General features: G+C 32.8%; 2 protein-coding genes and 1 pseudogene across 3 annotated transcripts; all 3 read left to right on the top strand.

The window, feature by feature from the left end:
- Positions 1-6962: 6962 nt before the first annotated feature.
- On the top strand, positions 6963-9727 carry LOC143632923 (putative glucose-6-phosphate 1-epimerase; annotated as a pseudogene). Its single transcript, XR_013153597.1, has 8 exons — positions 6963-7072; positions 7163-7237; positions 7548-7604; positions 8324-8487; positions 8559-8693; positions 8771-8873; positions 8950-9049; positions 9505-9727. The product of XR_013153597.1 is annotated as a putative glucose-6-phosphate 1-epimerase (transcript).
- A 5553-nt stretch (positions 9728-15280) lies between these two features.
- LOC143632967 (ethylene-responsive transcription factor CRF5-like) lies at positions 15281-16195 on the top strand. The gene has a single exon (XM_077101366.1). The coding sequence runs from the start codon at positions 15281-15283 to the stop codon at positions 16130-16132; it is 852 nt and encodes a 283-aa protein (XP_076957481.1). The 3' UTR covers positions 16133-16195.
- A 1428-nt stretch (positions 16196-17623) lies between these two features.
- On the top strand, positions 17624-18013 carry LOC143632968 (ethylene-responsive transcription factor 6-like). Its single transcript, XM_077101367.1, has one exon. The coding sequence runs from the start codon at positions 17624-17626 to the stop codon at positions 18011-18013; it is 390 nt and encodes a 129-aa protein (XP_076957482.1).
- The last annotated feature ends 725 nt before the right edge of the window (positions 18014-18738 follow it).

The following is an 18738-nucleotide window of genomic DNA, read 5'->3' on the forward strand; positions in this document are numbered from 1 at the left end:
AATCATTCATGAAAGAAAAATTGTAAAAATAAAAACTTGTACACTTGGAGTCTATGTGGATGATCTAATTGAATGACACGTAAAAGATTGTTGGTTTAATATAATAGGTAGAAGGTAGATTTAAGACATGCATATCTCACATTATACTTCTTTTAACGTAGCTCACATCATTTATGCTTGTTGTGTCATACCAATTGTTTCCCATAAACTCTCTTTAACGCACACGATAAGGACCAATCTTGTAATTATACTTGCTGTGTTTTATGTCTGAACGCACGAAGAAAGACAAAAAGGGAAGGAAAAAAAGCATAATTATTAACTTTTATATAATTTCATCAAATTTTAAATAACTTTTATGTACTTTGTGATCATTGTAACATCTTTTTTAAATATCTTGATATCTATAATTACGAGTTATTATTTATATAATGTATTATACGTCTATATATAGTGGCTAACATATAGATGATTTTACGTAATTGCATGTGTGTATACTGTATGGGTGAGACAAATCAAATAAAACTTAATCATTAAAAAAGTTGAACGAGTTATCTGATTATATAATAACTAATAAGTGTAGGTACACACATGGCGATGTTCTTTATATTCAGATAATAAACTAAAGATATAATGACTTAAATCATTTTGTCCTCGGATCTTTACATGAAAGTATTTAACTATTTTTCTTTTCTCTATCTTTATCCTCTCAAATTTTATTCCTGTTGTGTCTGATTGGAGACAACATGACTATAGCTTCATTCTGGTTCAAACATGTGTCATTTCCATTTAGCTTAGTACTTATCCCAATTTTAGCATGTAATACATGCAAGGAGAATATGGGATATTCAACTTTTAGAAGAAAACCCTAATAACCATACAATATATTTTGTTTTAAGTATGACATGTAAAATTGTTATGTGATTGTTTGTCTCACTATCCTTCTAACTCACTATATCTGTCAAACATTATATAATTATAAGAATATTCTTTCAACACTATATTAAAAATAAATGATTTATATATGCATGTATACATAAAGCATGAAAATTCACCTTACCAAAAAAAGTGTTTCGGTTTAATGACAAAAATAAATAACCTAATTAACTTCCAAGTACTCAAACAATATAGTGATTAATAATTTGATCTTTTAAAAATTAAATTACATCGAAACAGAATGCAGCGGGAACAAGCTGCACCGCTACCATTTTTTGAATCGTAAAACTCAATCTTTTAAAAACTATATTTGCTGATCTTGGAGTTATAACATTACTATGCATGATCCGCTAAACACGGGTAAGTAACAAGCTGTGTCATTGCCCATTTTGAGGGGGTGTTTGGATTCCTTATTTTACCTCCTTATAATTTTTCATTAAGTTAAAAAGTTATAAAAGTGTAACTTATTAACTTTTCCCTCTCACATTAAAAGCATTCCTAAACACCTTATTCTTTTTCAAAAAGTTAATAACTTATAATGGTGAAATTAAGTCGTCCCAAACACCTCCTGAATTGCAATACACAATCTTTTAAAAACTACATTGGCTGATTTTGGAGACATAACATTCTATGCATCATCCATTGAACTCGGCTAAGTAACTCCACAGCTTCAGGCGCGAGGAACCCAAAAGTATCAAAAGCAAAATGAATAAATACATGTTGGTTGTCAAGACACATCTTCTCATGACCGACTGTGAAACCACTACTCCCTAAACCCACCATAAGGGAAACTCCTGTTAGATCCACTCACACATGTTTCCTCCTATCCATCCAAACACTAAAATATCAGCCGGTCGAAGATGATATTTCGATCCAACAGGTCAGTCAAGAAGTTTTTGGATAAATGTTTATCATATTGGATTAAGAAGTTACTAGTACTACATTATTGCTTTTAACATTTAAATGTTGTTAGAGAGGGAAATCGTTGTTCTTTATAAATAAAATCATTGGAGTCATTTTCTTTTGATTCCTTTTGGCATATAACAGATGAATAGTGATGCCTACAATAATTGTATGAAAATTTATCATTATTAGAGAATGTGTCTGACAAAGAATTTCATAAATTTTAAACACCTATTATTAATATTATTATAAAAGCTATTATTTTTGTTGTTTAGAAAAATAGATTTTATTACGTCTCTTTTGCTATGCTGTGTTCCTTTTCTTCTTCTTGGTTTTATAAATATGGGTTTGTTGTCTCAAATAACATAGTCAAATGGACAAAGTCATCTAGGTTTTGAGTTATTTAACTTAACTTATTGAAAAGTAATTTGTGCAACATATTAATTGATCCATATTCCATATACCAAAAATTGAAAATCCTATACTTATAAATCAATTTTAACTGGGGCATGAATCATCAAGACGAAACCAGATTTTAAATTATTATTTTTTTAACTGTAAATTTCATTAACAGGAAAACACCAACTCTTTCTACCGAGAGATTAGCAAGGACTGGGTAAACAAACAACCAAACTAATTACATAATCAAATAACTTAAAACCTTAATACTCCCAAGCACTTTGTTGATCCTTATGGCTTTGTCTTCATAAACTAACGTGTTTCGAGCTCTTCAAATACACCAACATAACACCATCATTATCGACTGTACCATTTTCCTTTTATATCCCATAATCAATAGTTGCTTAAGAAGCTCGATAATGTATTGAACGGAACCAATACAATTAGTTGGTGTTATATTAAACCACCTACTAATGTAACTCCAAACCACTGAAGAGACATAGTAATCAACACATAAGTGATTCATCGATTCCCCCGCAGTCATACAACAAGTACTAACATTAGATCCAAGAAAAATCTTTCTTTTTATGAGATTATCATTTGTCAGGAGATGGTTGAGTAGAGCTCTTCACACAAACACGTTAATCGTTTAGTTGAGTATAAAAATAGGCTTAACATGTACAAAATGAGTAGAACCCACAACCTTTTGGTTGAGAGTTATGTCACTTTACCACTAGACCAATCTAGTTGTTATGTAATCAAGTTTAAACATTAAATATAAATATATTTTTTTCAATAAAAATACATAAATTTTTTATAAGAAAAATTCAGGCCTAGTATGGTGTCGGACCAGGGGCATCGACTACCCAGCCCCCCTTAGGGCCGGACCTGGTCCTCTTCCCCATTAAAGTTGCAATAATAAAGTTTCTTTAAAATCTCCATCATTTCATTACCTACTTCACCATAAACAAGTCAGGCTTTCCACTTCTAATTTAGATTGATAACCCCAATTGCGCTTATACATCGATCTGCAACAAGACATGATTTCACATTCTCTAAAGCAAAAAGATTCGAGAACACATTCTTTAAAGGTTTTTCATCCAACCACGTGTCCAACCAAAATCTAATTCTTTGCCCATTACCCACTTCTCCTCTAATCATGTTGGATAACGAAACCTGAAAAAATTCAAGACTTTTTATCAATATTAATAATCTTCCTCCAAGTCCCATTGAGGTTTTTATTACACGGATACTCCAGCCAAGATCTAGAAGTTGCGTGTACAGATGAAACGACTTGTCTCCATAAACTACCCTCTTTCTTTTGTACCTCCACCACCATCTTTTTTAAATAGAGTTAAATTATTTAACTCTTATTACTTTTTATTTGTATATTTTTTACTCATTTAATCGATCCGTTAAATAAATATAATAAAAGTTGTAATATTATAAAAGTTAATGGATGAAATTAACCACGTTTAATTAATGAACATTTCTTACAAATTATGTACCTTTGTTTTTGTATTCATGATATTGTAATCATAACACATATTTGTTTTACATAAAATAAATTGGTTGAAAGTTACGAATGTGGTCAATATGTATAAGTTATATTAAAATTACATTTGATGAATTGGTTGCCCTAGGATTGAAAACAAATACATTTCTTGTGAATGATAAATACTCATCTATTAGTGTCTTATTAATCAACGAATTCAATGATTGATGCCATGTGTGCTACATTTTATACACTTCACATTTCTTTCCTTTTATAATAAGAGCTAAAATTAGATAAACGATCCAAACACAAATGATTTGATGGTGACATTATTATCAACATGATGTTGATCGATTGGTTATTCGTCTATGAACTCAATCAAACAAACGTACGTAACCAATTTTAAATGGATCTAGTAATACGTGGTTCTGGTTTATCGGTCAAGACTTATTTTCGAATTTAGTTGAGTTTTAAATAAACAAAAGTCCCAATGTTATCATAGAGGGATATAGATGAAATCCTATAAGGAAATTTAACTAATGTAAGTGTATGTAGACACTTTTTTTTATTTTTATTTTACTCCCGTTTGCCAATTCAAAACGGGCACCTTCTAATACAATAAGTGGGCAAATAACAAATTTGGAAATAATGAAAAAATATTAGAAATCAATAAACCCAATTTAAAATAGAGACCCTTGTTTTTTCTTAAAAACAAATCGGGACTCAGTAAAAATACGATTTAGTCCTTGCAATGCATAATGATAAACCAAGCAGGCGGTTCAGAATGACCGAAATGATGAACCGAGACCAGTGGCTTGTAGACCAGTGTGAATGGAGAAGATATTGACAAACGAGAACTCTATTTACCTTGAAGTAATGTTTTGTAAAATATTTTATTTGTTACTATTTTCTTTCTTTGCAAATGTGGGCCGTGAGAGTTTTTTTTTCTTTTAGTTTTCATTTTGTGTCATATTTGCGTATGAGATACCATTAGATTTATCGAGTAAAATTGATTACAGTAATTTTCAACTTAATGTTTTCTTTAATGAAAATAAGTTCAAAACTAAATTTCATGGCTTAACCGCCCCTATCTCCATCTGTATATCTACATACCTACTGAGGACAGTGAGTGCTGAGTCGGGAATGGAGAAAGAGAAGGGTGACGTGGCACCATTTTCCCAAAAGTGAACACCGCTCGTCACATAAGGAACAGGAAGGGAATGTGAAGTGCGCCTGCCTTCACTGCCGAAGTTGATGGCTTGAGCGAGGAAGGGGAGAGCGGGTAGTTTAGCTTCTAATGATTGATGCTGTGGTAAACACGTCATTCTCTTTTAGGACATGGCTCAAACTTGAATCTTGTTTTCACTTCAATACATCTACTCAACAAAAACCGTGATTTATCTGTGCTCCCGTTGAGTTTCCTGCTAACGATTATCCTGGTTAAACCAAACCAAACCAAACCAAACCATCAACAAATTATAAAAAAAATACAAAAGAGGTCTAAGTATATCTGAGATACACAAAGGGTAAAATCAAACATCACATATTCACACCTCACCTATTTATTATCACATCTTCATGGCCCATTTGCCATCACTTGCAGCCTCTTGATCCAGGTTACTTCATCAAGTTGAATCCTTTTTGTCCCCTCACACAATTTAAATTAAAAAAAAATAATAATAATTTAAGAAAACCTCAAAATTTTTATTATTTTATATAAATCTTGACCGTTTGTACAATTTTCATGTACTTCATGTATCTTCCACGTCCTTCACTTCTCCAGGCAGATAAATAATAAAAACTTGCCCTTAATTTTTGCTCAACAGTTTATTATTATTATTATTATTATTATATATATAGGGGATATTTCAAATGAGAACCCCTTTGAGTTTTAAGAACTCGAAAAAACTCAGTGTAACGATTTTTTTTTCGAATTTTTTTTACACATAAGTAATATATGTAGGTTACATACACGTAAAAAAATTACAGAATTTTTTACGCACCGAGTCGATATTTTACACATATGTAACGGACGTAAAAGTTAGTGTAATCAGTTACATATATATTCTCTCTTCTATTTTGACTTTTTTGCCAATTTAATATCAACCACATATTCCAATTCATTTAATTAAATTTGTGCTCTAGATTGAGAGTTCTTAAGTTCTTACAACTCAACTTGGTTCTTAAAATATTCTTTTCATGTATATATATATATTTTATTATCTTATTGCACATGTTTTCACAATCTTGCCTCTCGCCCCATGTTTATTTATTCTTTATTTAGTTATCAGCCTACAAACAAAAGCCCTTGTGCTTATTTAAGGTTCTTGATTTGAAGCTGCTTACACACCTCTAATAATCAATGTGAGTGAATCTTGTTTATTGATTTTGTTAAAGTTTTGTGCTTTTTGTTGATGTTTTATTAAAGATTTAGGTTTTTTTGCTTCAGTATATAGTTTGTGTGAGATTTGGATCCAAAATTTTGAGGAATGCGCTTTAAAGATTATAAATCTTTTTTTTTTTTTTTTTTTTGTGAATTTATGTTCTTTAAGTTGGGGAAAAGGTTTGTGGCTTGGAAAGCCTAACTATTGAATTATTAAAGTGTCTTTTTTTTATTTATTTTAGGATTGAATTTTGTGAGATTTTGATTTTGTTTTTCATATAGGGATAAGGGTTTGTTTGTTTATTCAATGTTGTTGATATGTATATGATAAATGGAAGATTTTTAAAGAATTATCATCAAATTCTTGGAAATTGTGAGCATGACTATGAGGTGTTGTTTTTAAGTATGAATTGTTTGACAATTCTGGTCAAAACTTAAAAGTATGATTTTTTTTTTGGTGAAATTAATGTAGAAAATCATGTATCTTTATTTTGTGGATTATAGTTAATAAAGTTTGAATCTTTTGAAATCTTGAATATTAGGTATAATATTTTTGCATTGAAATCTTGACTTTTGTTGGCCTTATCTTTTACCAGGTGGTATGAATCCAAGTATTCGTTTTCGAAAACCGATGTGACAGAATACGTCAAGGGTAAAGATTATATAAGTAGTTTTGCAGAGTTGTAAAGATTTTGAGTCAACAAGATAAAAAAAAATATTGTTTCTAAAGTTGACCGGTCGGCATCATTTCTTGAATGATATCTGCATTTGGCACACTCAAAAAGTGTGATTAAGGGTTTGTTAAGAAACACATTAAGGGGGCATTTTAGAGTTTGTGTGAAAGAAAAAATGGGACACTCTGCAGCTGTTTGGGATTCCAGATTAGCCTTCGAAACGACAAAGGACTGGAATGGGTTGAGCAAATCGTTCTTCGGAATCCACAAGGAGCTTCGGCTAGGGTTAGTTTAGTAATTTCAAGAATTTCTGTTTATTTTCAAGAAAATATTACATTAATTAATCTTTTTTTTTTGTATTTGCACATTTTTCAGGTTAGTTTGCATGGAGGTCAAGTTACTTCATGGCGAAACGAAAGAGGCAAAGAGCTTTTGTTTGTGAGTAGCAAGGTGTGACCTTTTCGCTTTAATTTTTATTTTTGATGATAAATTTGCAAACTTTCAGTTTAAAGATTGATTGTGTGATGTGTAATTGTATAATAATGCTTATTAGATTTTTGTAAATATATTATATTAAGATTACAAAAACTGTTATTCGCAAGAAAATAATATTAGAGATTCTAACTTCTCATAACACTTTAGACTGCTTTTAAAAATGCAGACTGTTTTCTTTTCAAAGTTAAAGCATCATGCTTTGTGTCGTTTGTATGTTATATATTGTGAAAATGATGTTTATATGTTAATTATTTAACTATTTTAGGGAATTCTTAAACACCCGAAGGCGATGCGTGGAGGTATTCCAATTTGTTTTCCTCAGGTATGTTTATGATCCCGACTCCCCGTGCATAATCCTGCATAGGCCTGTAAACGAACCGAACGTTCGGTGAACTATTCGTGAACCATTCGGCGGGAAGTTCGTTTGTGCTCGTTTATTTGTGTTCGTCTAATTAATAGAAAATATTTAAATATTATTTGGATAGGTAATCTGCTTAAAGGTTTTATATTTGTTAATTTGTGTTCATTTAAGTGCTTTCATTTAAGTTCGTTTATATTCGTTTTCATTTGCATATTGTTCATATATGTTCGTTTATCTTTGTTCAGTTATGTTCGTTTAGATTTTAAACAAACGAACACAAATGTCCATTTTTAAATAAATGAACATGAACATAAATATTTGTTCGATTAAGTGTCGGTGTTCTTTTAAAGCTAAATGAACGAACACGAACATGCCTTTGTTCGTGTTCATTCGATTCGTTTACATGCTTTCATTATTCACATTGATGAATACGTCGGTCTCAATATCTAGGCTCTGCCGATTTTATTTGTGTTCGTGAACACATTGATTTCCTTAATGAACGAATACGAGCATAAAATCTTGTTCGGTAAGTGTTTGTGAACCATTCGTGAACACATTACTTTCTTAACGACCGAACATGAACAAGGCCTTGTTCGTGTTCGTTTACAGCCCTAATCCTGCAATCAGCCGGCCTAAAAAAAGAATGTTAAATTTATATGTATATATGCCTCTTAATGTAGTTTGGTAACTGTGAATCACTTGAGCAACACGGGTTTGCAAGAAACAAAATTTGGGTGGTTGATGACGATGTTCCGCCACTTCCCGCCAACGATTCCAATTGGAAATCTTTTGTTGACTTGCTTCTTAAACCGTCTGAAGAAGATCTCAAGTTTTGGCCACACAGGTTTGACTTTACCTGTTTGACCCGTTACCTTTTTTGACCCGTAACTAAACTTTGATAATGTTTTTCCACAGCTTTGAGTTTCGTCTTAGAGTTTCACTTGGGATGGATGGAAACTTGACATTAATATCCCGCATTAGGAATGTAAACGGGAAGCCGTTTAGTTTCTCTTTCGCGTATCACTCGTATCTCTCGGTGTCCGACATAAGGTGCGGGCCCCACGTGTTATTATTTCGTTATTTGTTAAATTTATGAAATATTATAACTTTTTTTTTGTGATTGATAGTGAAGTGAGGATTGAAGGGCTAGAAACGATGGACTACTTTGACAACCTTTGTAAACGAGAGCGTTTTACAGAACAAGGAGATGCTATTACTTTTGAATCCGAAGTAAATGCTTCTACTTTTTGTGTTTTGTAAAATTTTGTTTATAATTCATATATTAAAAGGGTGGATTTTGTTTCAGATTGATCGTGTTTATCTTAGTTCTCCGAGTTGTGTTGCTGTCCTTGATCATGAAAGGAAGCGTACATACGTGATAAGAAAGGAAGGGCTACCGGATGTTGGTAAGCAATTACCGCCTTTACACCTTTGACTTTTTATGTCAAACTTCTAATTTTCGAATTCAATATAAATACAGATTCTGTTATAAAAGACCAGCATTTTCTAACTGATAGCTGATGTTATCGAGTTTTAATATGACGCTGACTTTTTTTAAAATCTCTGAAGGACCAATGTGAATATCTAAGTTTTAACTTTGATGAGTTGACCTTAAAAGTCAAACAAGCTGCATATCTGCTTTTCCGTTAAGCTTAACAACATAACTTATATATCAAGACTTTTAGTTCTCATGACGTATTTCGTGGTCCGTTTTTAAAAAATTGACCGATAGCATACTTTGACTTTTGAGGTCAAACTGACTACGTTATAAATTCAAAACTGATACGAATCCCATTATGGGTCCAAGTAAAAAATAACGCTTTCTACAAAATCTGAAGTATTGTAATTTATGCAAATAAAGTGGTGTGGAATCCGTGGGACAAGAAATCAAAAGCAATGTCTGATTTCGGTGACGATGAATACAAGAAAATGCTATGCGTGGACGGCGCAGCGATAGAAAAACCTATTACTTTGAAACCAGGTGAAGAATGGACGGGCCGGTTGGAAATTGTTGTCGTGCCGTCGAGTTTTTGCAGTGAGGATCTCTGATTTTCAAATGAGGTTTCCTCTTGTAAGATACTGTTTTCAGGTCTTTTATATTTTCCTTTGTTTTCAATATGAAATTAGAATTTAGTCAGTTTAAAAGGTTTAAGCTTTGTACAATCTTTGCTTAGGATTCTCAGTAGTTTTCTTTTTTAATATAGATTTAATAAATGTTATCAAAGGTAAATGTGCACATGTCTATGTATGTGTGAATACATGAATGTACATACACATGTGATATGCATGTATAATATATTTTTCTTAATTTAAGAATTAGGGCATTTATGCGATTTCGGGTGCCCAGAGCGAGTACTAAAAATGGGCCCTTATATATGATCCCCCCCCTAGTTGTACGATAGTTGTGTTAACGGTAAACAAAACAAAGTTATAAACGGATTGTGAGACTCTTCTAGTATTATTCGAAGCTAAATAATCATATTCACTTTCAAGAATCATAAAATCCCTATAATAACCTTTTAAAATCATATAATCAATTTGACAGTTAAAAGTGAATTAGTGAATACCATAATTGAAACTTCACACATAGAGGTGGGCAACTAAACTAGTTAATCGAAACTGAACCGGTTTGAAACTGATTATGTAGAAATCGGTTTGGAACTGATTGAAACCGTAGGTTGGGAACCGTTTTGTAATTTTCTCCACCAAAACCAGTTAACCGAACAAAAACTGGCCAAAACCGAGCAAAAACCGGTACGGTCAAAACCCAACCGAAACCGATCAAAGCCCGAAACGTAATCTGGTCAAGAAACCAGTTTAAACCTGATCCGAAACCGATCATAAACCGGTGTTAAGTTTTAAACTGTTTTGTACACCTCTACTTGCATATTATATAGGGCTTTACACTGCATTCTCGGGTTTAAAATACAAGGAAAAGGAATGATAAGATTGGATAAAGGAAGAAAGGAAAAGAAATTATAAACTTAAAAGGCATTCTCGAGTTAAAGAAAAAGAAAGTGTTAATTACATTCTCGAGTTAGATAGGAAGGAAAAGATAGGAAAAAAAAATTGTAACTTTACAATTATGTCCTCATTCTTGAGTTAGTTACGAAGAAAAAGATGAGTAAATTAGTACTATATAAACTTTTCCTTCAGAATCATGCCATATTAGGCCGGAAAGTTTTGGAGGAAAAGATGCCTCATTTTCCTTTCCATTTTCTTTCTTTTCTTTTAACAAATAAACTCAAGAATGAAACAAGAAAAATTTTCTTATCTTTTCTTTTCCAAACTCTTAAATAAAAAACTCAAGAATGCAGTGTTAAGAATTGATAATGGCTTCTATTTGTAGGCAAGTTTATATTGTGCTTTATTCAAGTTAAATTACATTCATTTGTAAAGGGTAACAAAAGAGAAAAGGCTATTATTTTTTCAGTTTTACCATAAACCTCTATAACACTGTTTTCATTTTTCACTTAAATCTATCAAATTTGTAAGGTTTTTCATTTTACAAAATTTTTAGACTTATATAAAATTAGAAAGCGTCTTAACTAGCAACACCCAGTCAATGATTCTTGGCTCAGTTATCAAATGCTAGCTAGGTTAAGCAAGAGGATATGCCAGGGTTCAAACATGCATATGGCAAGAATTTTACGATTATGAGAACCTCTTGAGGGGACCTGATTGACTTTTACAGGTGTCTGCCGCTTATAGGAGAGAACATCACTGATTAATTTTCCTAGGATTTAAACTCGAGTAAGGTGGGTGGCCGGTTTCCTTAAATGTTTCTTGGAATGTAGATATTAAAAATTTTCCTTATTCTGTAGCGATGCATAGTATGGACTGGACCCATCATACGGGCGTCAACCAATCTGACATTTTTGTTACGAGCATTGGTAAAGCTTGGACGAGTTCGTCAGGGGGCTCAAAATGTATTTAAAAAAATCATAAACGTGGGGGCGGGCTCAAATTTTAAGTTGAAAACGAGTAAATTTGCACCACTGCGCAAAAAAAAAACAGCCCAGGCCCCGGGCCCTAACTAAACTTTGCCCCTGGTTATGTGTAAGTATATTATTGTTTTCTACGACCTCTATTATGGCTGGCTGCCTGGCTCAACAATTTAGAGCGAGACATAAATTTGAAATTGTGTTTTGCCCAAAATACTTGTCCTGATAAACCAAGACACGCTGGTTGTTTTGTGAAGATACGAAAGTAATACATCGCTTAAATAATTAAAATGAATATAGAAGGACGGACCGGCAAACTTGGATTGAAACACCTGGGGGGGAGGCTCAAAATTTCGGTCGAAGACGGCTAAATTTACACTACGTGTAACAAATTTCGGGTGAACACTTTGTCTATACTTCGCCACTGGAAGGGCTAACACTTTATCTCTATATTCACCATGATACAAATCATATAACATTTGGGGGCTGTTTAGTAACATTGTGCTTAGCCATTAATATGCTTGACCAATTAAGATGCAGAGTCTAAATGGGTCATTTCTAAACCTCATGAACCATTAATATGTGTTTTTCAAGTGAGCCAAACAAACTTTATTTCTAACTGATTCAGAGATAGTCATTTAATGGAATCACTACGAAGCTAACAAACGCTTAAGCCAAAAATCAGGCCATGCAAGAAAAGAGGCCCCAAAGTTTTGGGGGCCGAAGCACCATTTTTTTCTTTAACTATTAACTATTAAGTTAAAAGCCCGTTTATGTTGAGCTCAAAATCCATTTCACTAAATAGCAGCCCATTTTATTAGAAATGACAAGCCCATTTGTTAAAATATTTACACATGTAGGTTATGTAACCTCTCTAGTCTCTAATGTTTCAATTGTAAAAAAAAAAAAAGCTTAAAAATTACCCTCTCGAACTCCAAACACCGAACTCATCCTCAAGACTATGCTGACCTATGAACTTCGACCAATGATCGACAATCCACCACACCACCTTGTTGGTTAACCGCTAACCTTTGATGGCTATTGCTGACGTCAGACTAGAAGACCAAGAAATACGGAATTACAAATTGAATGGATGAAGCGTATACAAATAACGATTGCATTTTTTGTTGCATAAAAAAATGGTATCCTATAAGAAAGTTTCGATTGAATATATAATGGGTCATTTTAAAAAATGAAAACCCATTAACTAACTATAGCTTTTATTTTGTTTTCTTTCCATTTTCTAATGGCATCATTTTCTTTATAATATAAATTAAATAACAATGTATTTTGTACATATACTTTTTCATGATTGTATTTTATTTATTTGAGCTATTCAATACTCGAACCAAAATATCGGATGTTAAAAACGAGAGACAACATTAAAAAACGACCTCAATGAAAAGTTCTTGGACGCGTCCATGCTCCTAACTAGTATAATATAATAATGTTACTTTTTTTTATAAAAATGAATAAAATAATTGATGGATCCATCTAATACTTTATAAGATTTTTACAATATATATAAACATTGTCCAATTAAACCTTCTATAAGAAATCTGAATTAACTTTAAAAATAATTACTCCACCTATAAAGTTAGAAAGAAAACATAAACGTTGCACGCTTGCATATTATGTTTGGCTGTTTGAATTTTGAAAGTAAAAGCTATTGATCACACTGACGCCCTTAAGTGGGTCTAATTTTATTTATTTTTCTTAATTTTAAATATATATATAAATTAAACATTCATACATTCTCTTAAGCCACCAGTTTGTTTTATTTGTAAATAGAAGTTTCTTATGCATTTGACCTAAATTCACAGGCATGAGTCTCATTAAACTCAGATAGCCTTTAAACGGGTTATAACATCTCATTAAATTAAAAATTAATCTTACCAAATATTTGATATGAAAATCCTATAAAATAGTGATATACTAAAATATAATATCCAATTTAAAAAGAAAAAGATATTATTTATAATTAATAAACAATTTTATAGTAAAAAACATAAGCGGGTCAAATGCGTGAAAAGCATCTGGGTTTGGTGAGACCTTTAAGAGCTATCTGGGTTTGGTGAGACCTTTACCCGTGAATTCGGGTCAAATGCGTGAAAAGCCTTCATTTGCAAATAAAGTAATCTGATGGTTTGAGAGAATGATTGTTTTACATTTTTTGTTTTTTAATATTTATATTTTGGATTTTAATTTTCTTTATTGTAAGAAAATTAATAATATACTTAGGGTTTAATGATGAAAGGGTTTCATAAATAAATGATATGTTATAACACGTTTAAAAGCTATCTGGATTTGATGACCCATGACCCGCTTATGTTTTTTACTATAAAATTGTTTATTAATTATAAATAATATCCTTTTCTTTTTAAATTGGATATTATATTTTAGTATATCACTATTTTATAGGATTTTCATATCAAATAATTGGTAAGATTAATTTTTAATTTAATGAGATGTTATAACCCGTTAAGAGCTATCTGGTTTTGTTAAGTCCCATACCCATAAATTTAGGTTAAATCAATGAGAGGCCTTCATTTAAAAATCAAGAAATCCGGTGGCTTCCATAAAAGAATGAGCGACCGCATCGCGACACATAGGATTTTAGGATTTTTGTTTATATATATTGTAGATAATGTTGCTTATACCAAAAATAAGTTATATCACTTGGTTTAATTGTGGTATATGTGAAAAACAATCAATGGGAATAAACTCAAAGTGTTAATTGTAGTATATGTGAAAAACAATCAATGGGAATAAACTCAAGGGTTAAGTTATGTTTGTTAGGCTAAGGAGTATAACTCATTTGAGTCATTCTTTATTATTCGTTACGTCTGTGTTATCAGATTTTCCTTCATCGTTCAACCTCACCCTTTAACTCTGGGTATATATTATTTTTCTCATTCTCTACCATTTCATTATTTAATAATAAAAAAGCAAAATAAAAAAAAAATTGTGATTGGATCTCACCCTTCACCCTCTGAAATGAGGCGCAATGTGACGTACCGGGATTTAAACCACACATGTGACAAGTGTGTGCCATTAATAGAGAAGAATAACACTATTCTTGGACTGAAACTCAATTAAAATGGAATGCATGCGGGTAATAAGCTTTGACTGATTGAATGACAAATGACAAGAGTAATACTTGTTTTACTCGATATACCATTCAAATTATAACTTATCTCACTATTATATGTTACTCAATATAACACTCAACTTTACAATTTCTCTAATTTTACCTTTGTAACTCTGTAGCTATATGAAACGTTACAATTTACAATAAATAATGCTAAACGCATGGTAACTTATGGCGCAAGCAACCACAAATTTAACGTTACTTTTTATAAAACATTTCCTATAAAAAAAATTCTCAAAAGAAGCAAACATAGTTATTTATTTAGTAACTATATATCAGTGCAATCTTACTACAATTAAAAAGTTACATCAAATGCGAATAACTCAGTCCATAAATATATAAAAACTAGCCTACTAAATCAAAAGATCTTCCTACAAATTCTCCTAAATATTAACACTCATTCAAACTTCAAACATACTGACATAATCATATTAATATTATTCACTCCCACCGTTTTCCCTTCTTCTAAGGCGAATATTAATCTCCTTAATACACTGATTCAATTCCATAATCCATTTATTTCACATATTTCACATGTGAAAATGGAAGTCGAGTTTAAAATTGATCGTACCCTCATCACCAAGCATCAACCCAAAGCCGATTCACCGAAAACCGTAACGATTTCGATGACGGATCGTTACGAGACTGATTCGTCTAGCGATGAAGGCAATTGTCACGGTTTGGGCCAACGGAGAGTTAAGAAGTATGTTAGTGTGATCCAGTTTGAGGAAAATGATGGGAAGAAAAAACAAAGTCGCCGAAAAAAGGAAGTCGAGAATGTGGCGGAGAATGGTGAAAGGAAGTTTAGGGGGGTTCGGAGGCGGCAGTGGGGGCGGTGGGCTGCGGAGATTCGTGATCCGCGAAGGGGAGTTAGGGTTTGGTTGGGGACTTATGATACTGCTGAGGAGGCGGCGTTGGTTTATGATCGTCGAGCTATTGAGCTTCGTGGATCAAAAGCTCAGACAAACTTTTTAACGCCGCCTCTTGAGGCAGTGGCCCCATCACTAGTGTTGGAGAAATGTTCTGACAAAGAGGTGCAGTCTTTGCCAGAACATTCCTCACCTACCTCTGTTTTACGGTTTGATAAAACAGAGGGGCCATTTAAGAACCTGGACCCGGTACAGGAAATGGACAATTTCCTTGTCCGAGACCAGAAACCGGCAGGATCAAGTGAAACGGTCCCATTTTCGGATGATTGTTTCGATTATTATTCGAATTTCGAAAATGATTTCTTCGAATTTCGGATACCGTCTCCGGTGATGTTCGAAGAGACTAATTTTACGGACGAAATGGGTGTCGGGTCAAGACAAATGTTTTCGGAGTTGGATGATGATATCCAATCATCGGTGTGGGATGTGGATAGTTTCTTCCAAGATCCTTTGGTTGCAGAATGATGAAATTAATTTTAATTAATTGTTATTAAGTTATGGAATCTGTTCATGATTTGTTAACCGTTATGATTTAGAAGCTAAGCTGCTCATGTATTTTGATTTAATGATCATGGAAAACAATCTTTTTAATTTAATTGAAAAGATTTTGACGTATAAATTATTATATACGTTTTAATGTTGCTTGCGTTATCTTTTATATCGTGGTTGTAAAAAATCTGCCTTAGGCGGTTTCGCTGATTACTCAACGAATAACTTTCAAGTACTTCCTGGCTAGGCCGAGTATTAACCATTCTCTAATTCATAGAGTTGGTAGTGCCTAGTAATTTCTGCAACCATTTTTTATATTATATTAATGTTGTTACCTCGTAATGATTAGTTGTTTGTTGTATCTTATAATCAAATGAGATGACCCTTTGACAATCTTAAAAATTTACGGTTATAAAGAAAAAATAAATAAATAAAATAATAAGCGTACAAACCACTAACATGCTAAAACCATCATCAATAGATTTATGACGACATCCCTTTGCTTACGTAGGAAAACCCCTATTACGACTTTTTAACAAACCAAACAATTTCATAACCCCTAAATGTATAGCATACCATTTTAGTTTCTCTTTGACTAGTCAAGTTCTTACCAACCAAAGGAGAAACACAATAAGGACATCGAAACAATCATAGACGAAACTTAAATATTTAAATTTGTGGGAGGGGGCGAAATTATTCGAAAGACATGTATAATTGGGGCTTTTAGACCAGAAGAAGCTCAACCAAATAAAGGTAATATCTTCTTCAACCAAATAAAGGTAATATTATTCAAAGGTAACGAGATAAATTACACTCTTGGCCCTAGTAAAGTATTTTTGGAACGACCAGCTAAGTAACGCCGGGTACTTCGTACGCGGCCCCCAATGGCTAAAGGTAGCCCGAGCCGGCCACGAGTCTGGACGGACAGAGCCCCTAGCGGTTCACCAATTGAGGGATTCCCCGGATAAAACCCGACCCCCACGCCCGCCAAACGGCATGACAGCGAGGAGCCGGTAAAACCGGGTGAGATCAGGATTCGAACCCTGGCAAGTCAAGGTCATCCCTCATATCTCCCATATAAATTGGTGATAGTAAGGTTTGAACCCTCCTACCTCTCACTAGTAAAGTGAGTGCTCTACCATTGAGCCATAACCAATTTATAAAATCGATCACGGATTGAGTCATCTCGTCTAACATGACTAATTATATTTATATATATATTTTTTATTAATTTTACAATGTATATTAATTTTAATTTTCAAAAACGGAATACCCAACATTTTATTTTAACTATTTACCTTTAGCAAATATAATAAATGCCTGGTATGGGCTTTGCATAACAAAGTGGGCAATAGGCCCATATTTTAAACATGAATTTAGAAATTGCACCCCAAACCCTATGTATATAGTTGCCAAAACCCAATACATGATATACCATCACATCGTTTTATTTTCACTTTTTAAGCCATGGCAAATTCAGATACCTCTTGCTTAACCGCTGAGGTTCCTCCGCCGCCGACGAAGGCGGAAGATTGGAAGAAGTATGTCGATATCAGGAGGCGAAAGTGGGGAGAGTTCTCGGCTGAAATAAGAGATCCCGTGAGGGGTAGACGTGTATGGCTAGTAACTTTTAAGTCACCAAAACATGCTGTTTTTGCTTATGATCAAGCCGCTTATAAGTTTTACGGGTCTCAAGCCGTCCTTAATTTCCCACATAAGTTCATCCGCAAGAATGCAAAGGCCGAGTCTACTCGTCGTCATAGTTATCTTTATAGTTGTTTGTCGTCGTTCGGCCTTCTTGTTCTTGTGGTGATCTTAGCATGGTCCGTTGATAAATCAATTTTCAAATTTAAGTAGATTGTTTGAATGTTTATCTGAATATTTTCTTAATATTTATTTGTTAATCGTATGATTGTTTGAATAGTTATGTTAATCTTCTAATTGTTTGAATATTTGTATATATATATCTTTTTTTATCTCTTTATTTTATTAAAGATTGCTTGCGTATCAAGATGAATGTTTCACCAATGCATTCAAAATCATTTATAGTATGAACAAAATCACAACCAAATGACTCATTGAGCAATTCATTAACAACATGATCAATTTAGTTTTAAAAGTCCTATTTTAACTAGGTATGTGTAAATTCCAAAATTACCAAAAGTTTTAAGGTTTATTGGATTTTAATAATAGCTATTGACGAGTATTGGCCGATAAAAATCTCTATTTATTTAATCACCATGGGTGGTCCCAAATTTAAGAAAGCTGGCCGCCAATGGTCATCCGTTAAAAAGGACTTAACAGTGTTGTACTTTTTTCTGAATTTCAAACTAATGTTTTAGGGCAATTGATCGGAAGGAGGATACGAGTCAATTGATGTAAAACTTAGTTCGAAACGGTGATCCAAACGACTTGATTTTTGTTAATTGGAAGTTCAAATACCCTAATTGAAGCATTGTTTTAGTGTTTTGGAGCACATTTTCAAACTAAGTTTTATATCAATGACTAGTATCTTCATTATGATCAAAAACCCTAAAACATTAGTTTGAAATTCGGAAAAAAGTATAACGCCGCGAAATTCT

This window comes from Bidens hawaiensis, unplaced genomic scaffold (genome assembly GCF_021521415.1).
Source record: "Bidens hawaiensis isolate Kalapana, Puna unplaced genomic scaffold, B.hawaiensis_p1.1 tig00006555_1, whole genome shotgun sequence".
NCBI lineage: Eukaryota > Viridiplantae > Streptophyta > Magnoliopsida > Asterales > Asteraceae > Bidens > Bidens hawaiensis.

What these genes read in the sequence shown, in the direction of transcription:
- LOC143632967 (XM_077101366.1), top strand. Translation starts at nt 15,281, where the DNA reads ATGGAAGTCGAGTTTAAAATTGATCGTACCCTCATCACCAAGCATCAA.
- LOC143632968 (XM_077101367.1), top strand. Translation starts at nt 17,624, where the DNA reads ATGGCAAATTCAGATACCTCTTGCTTAACCGCTGAGGTTCCTCCGCCG.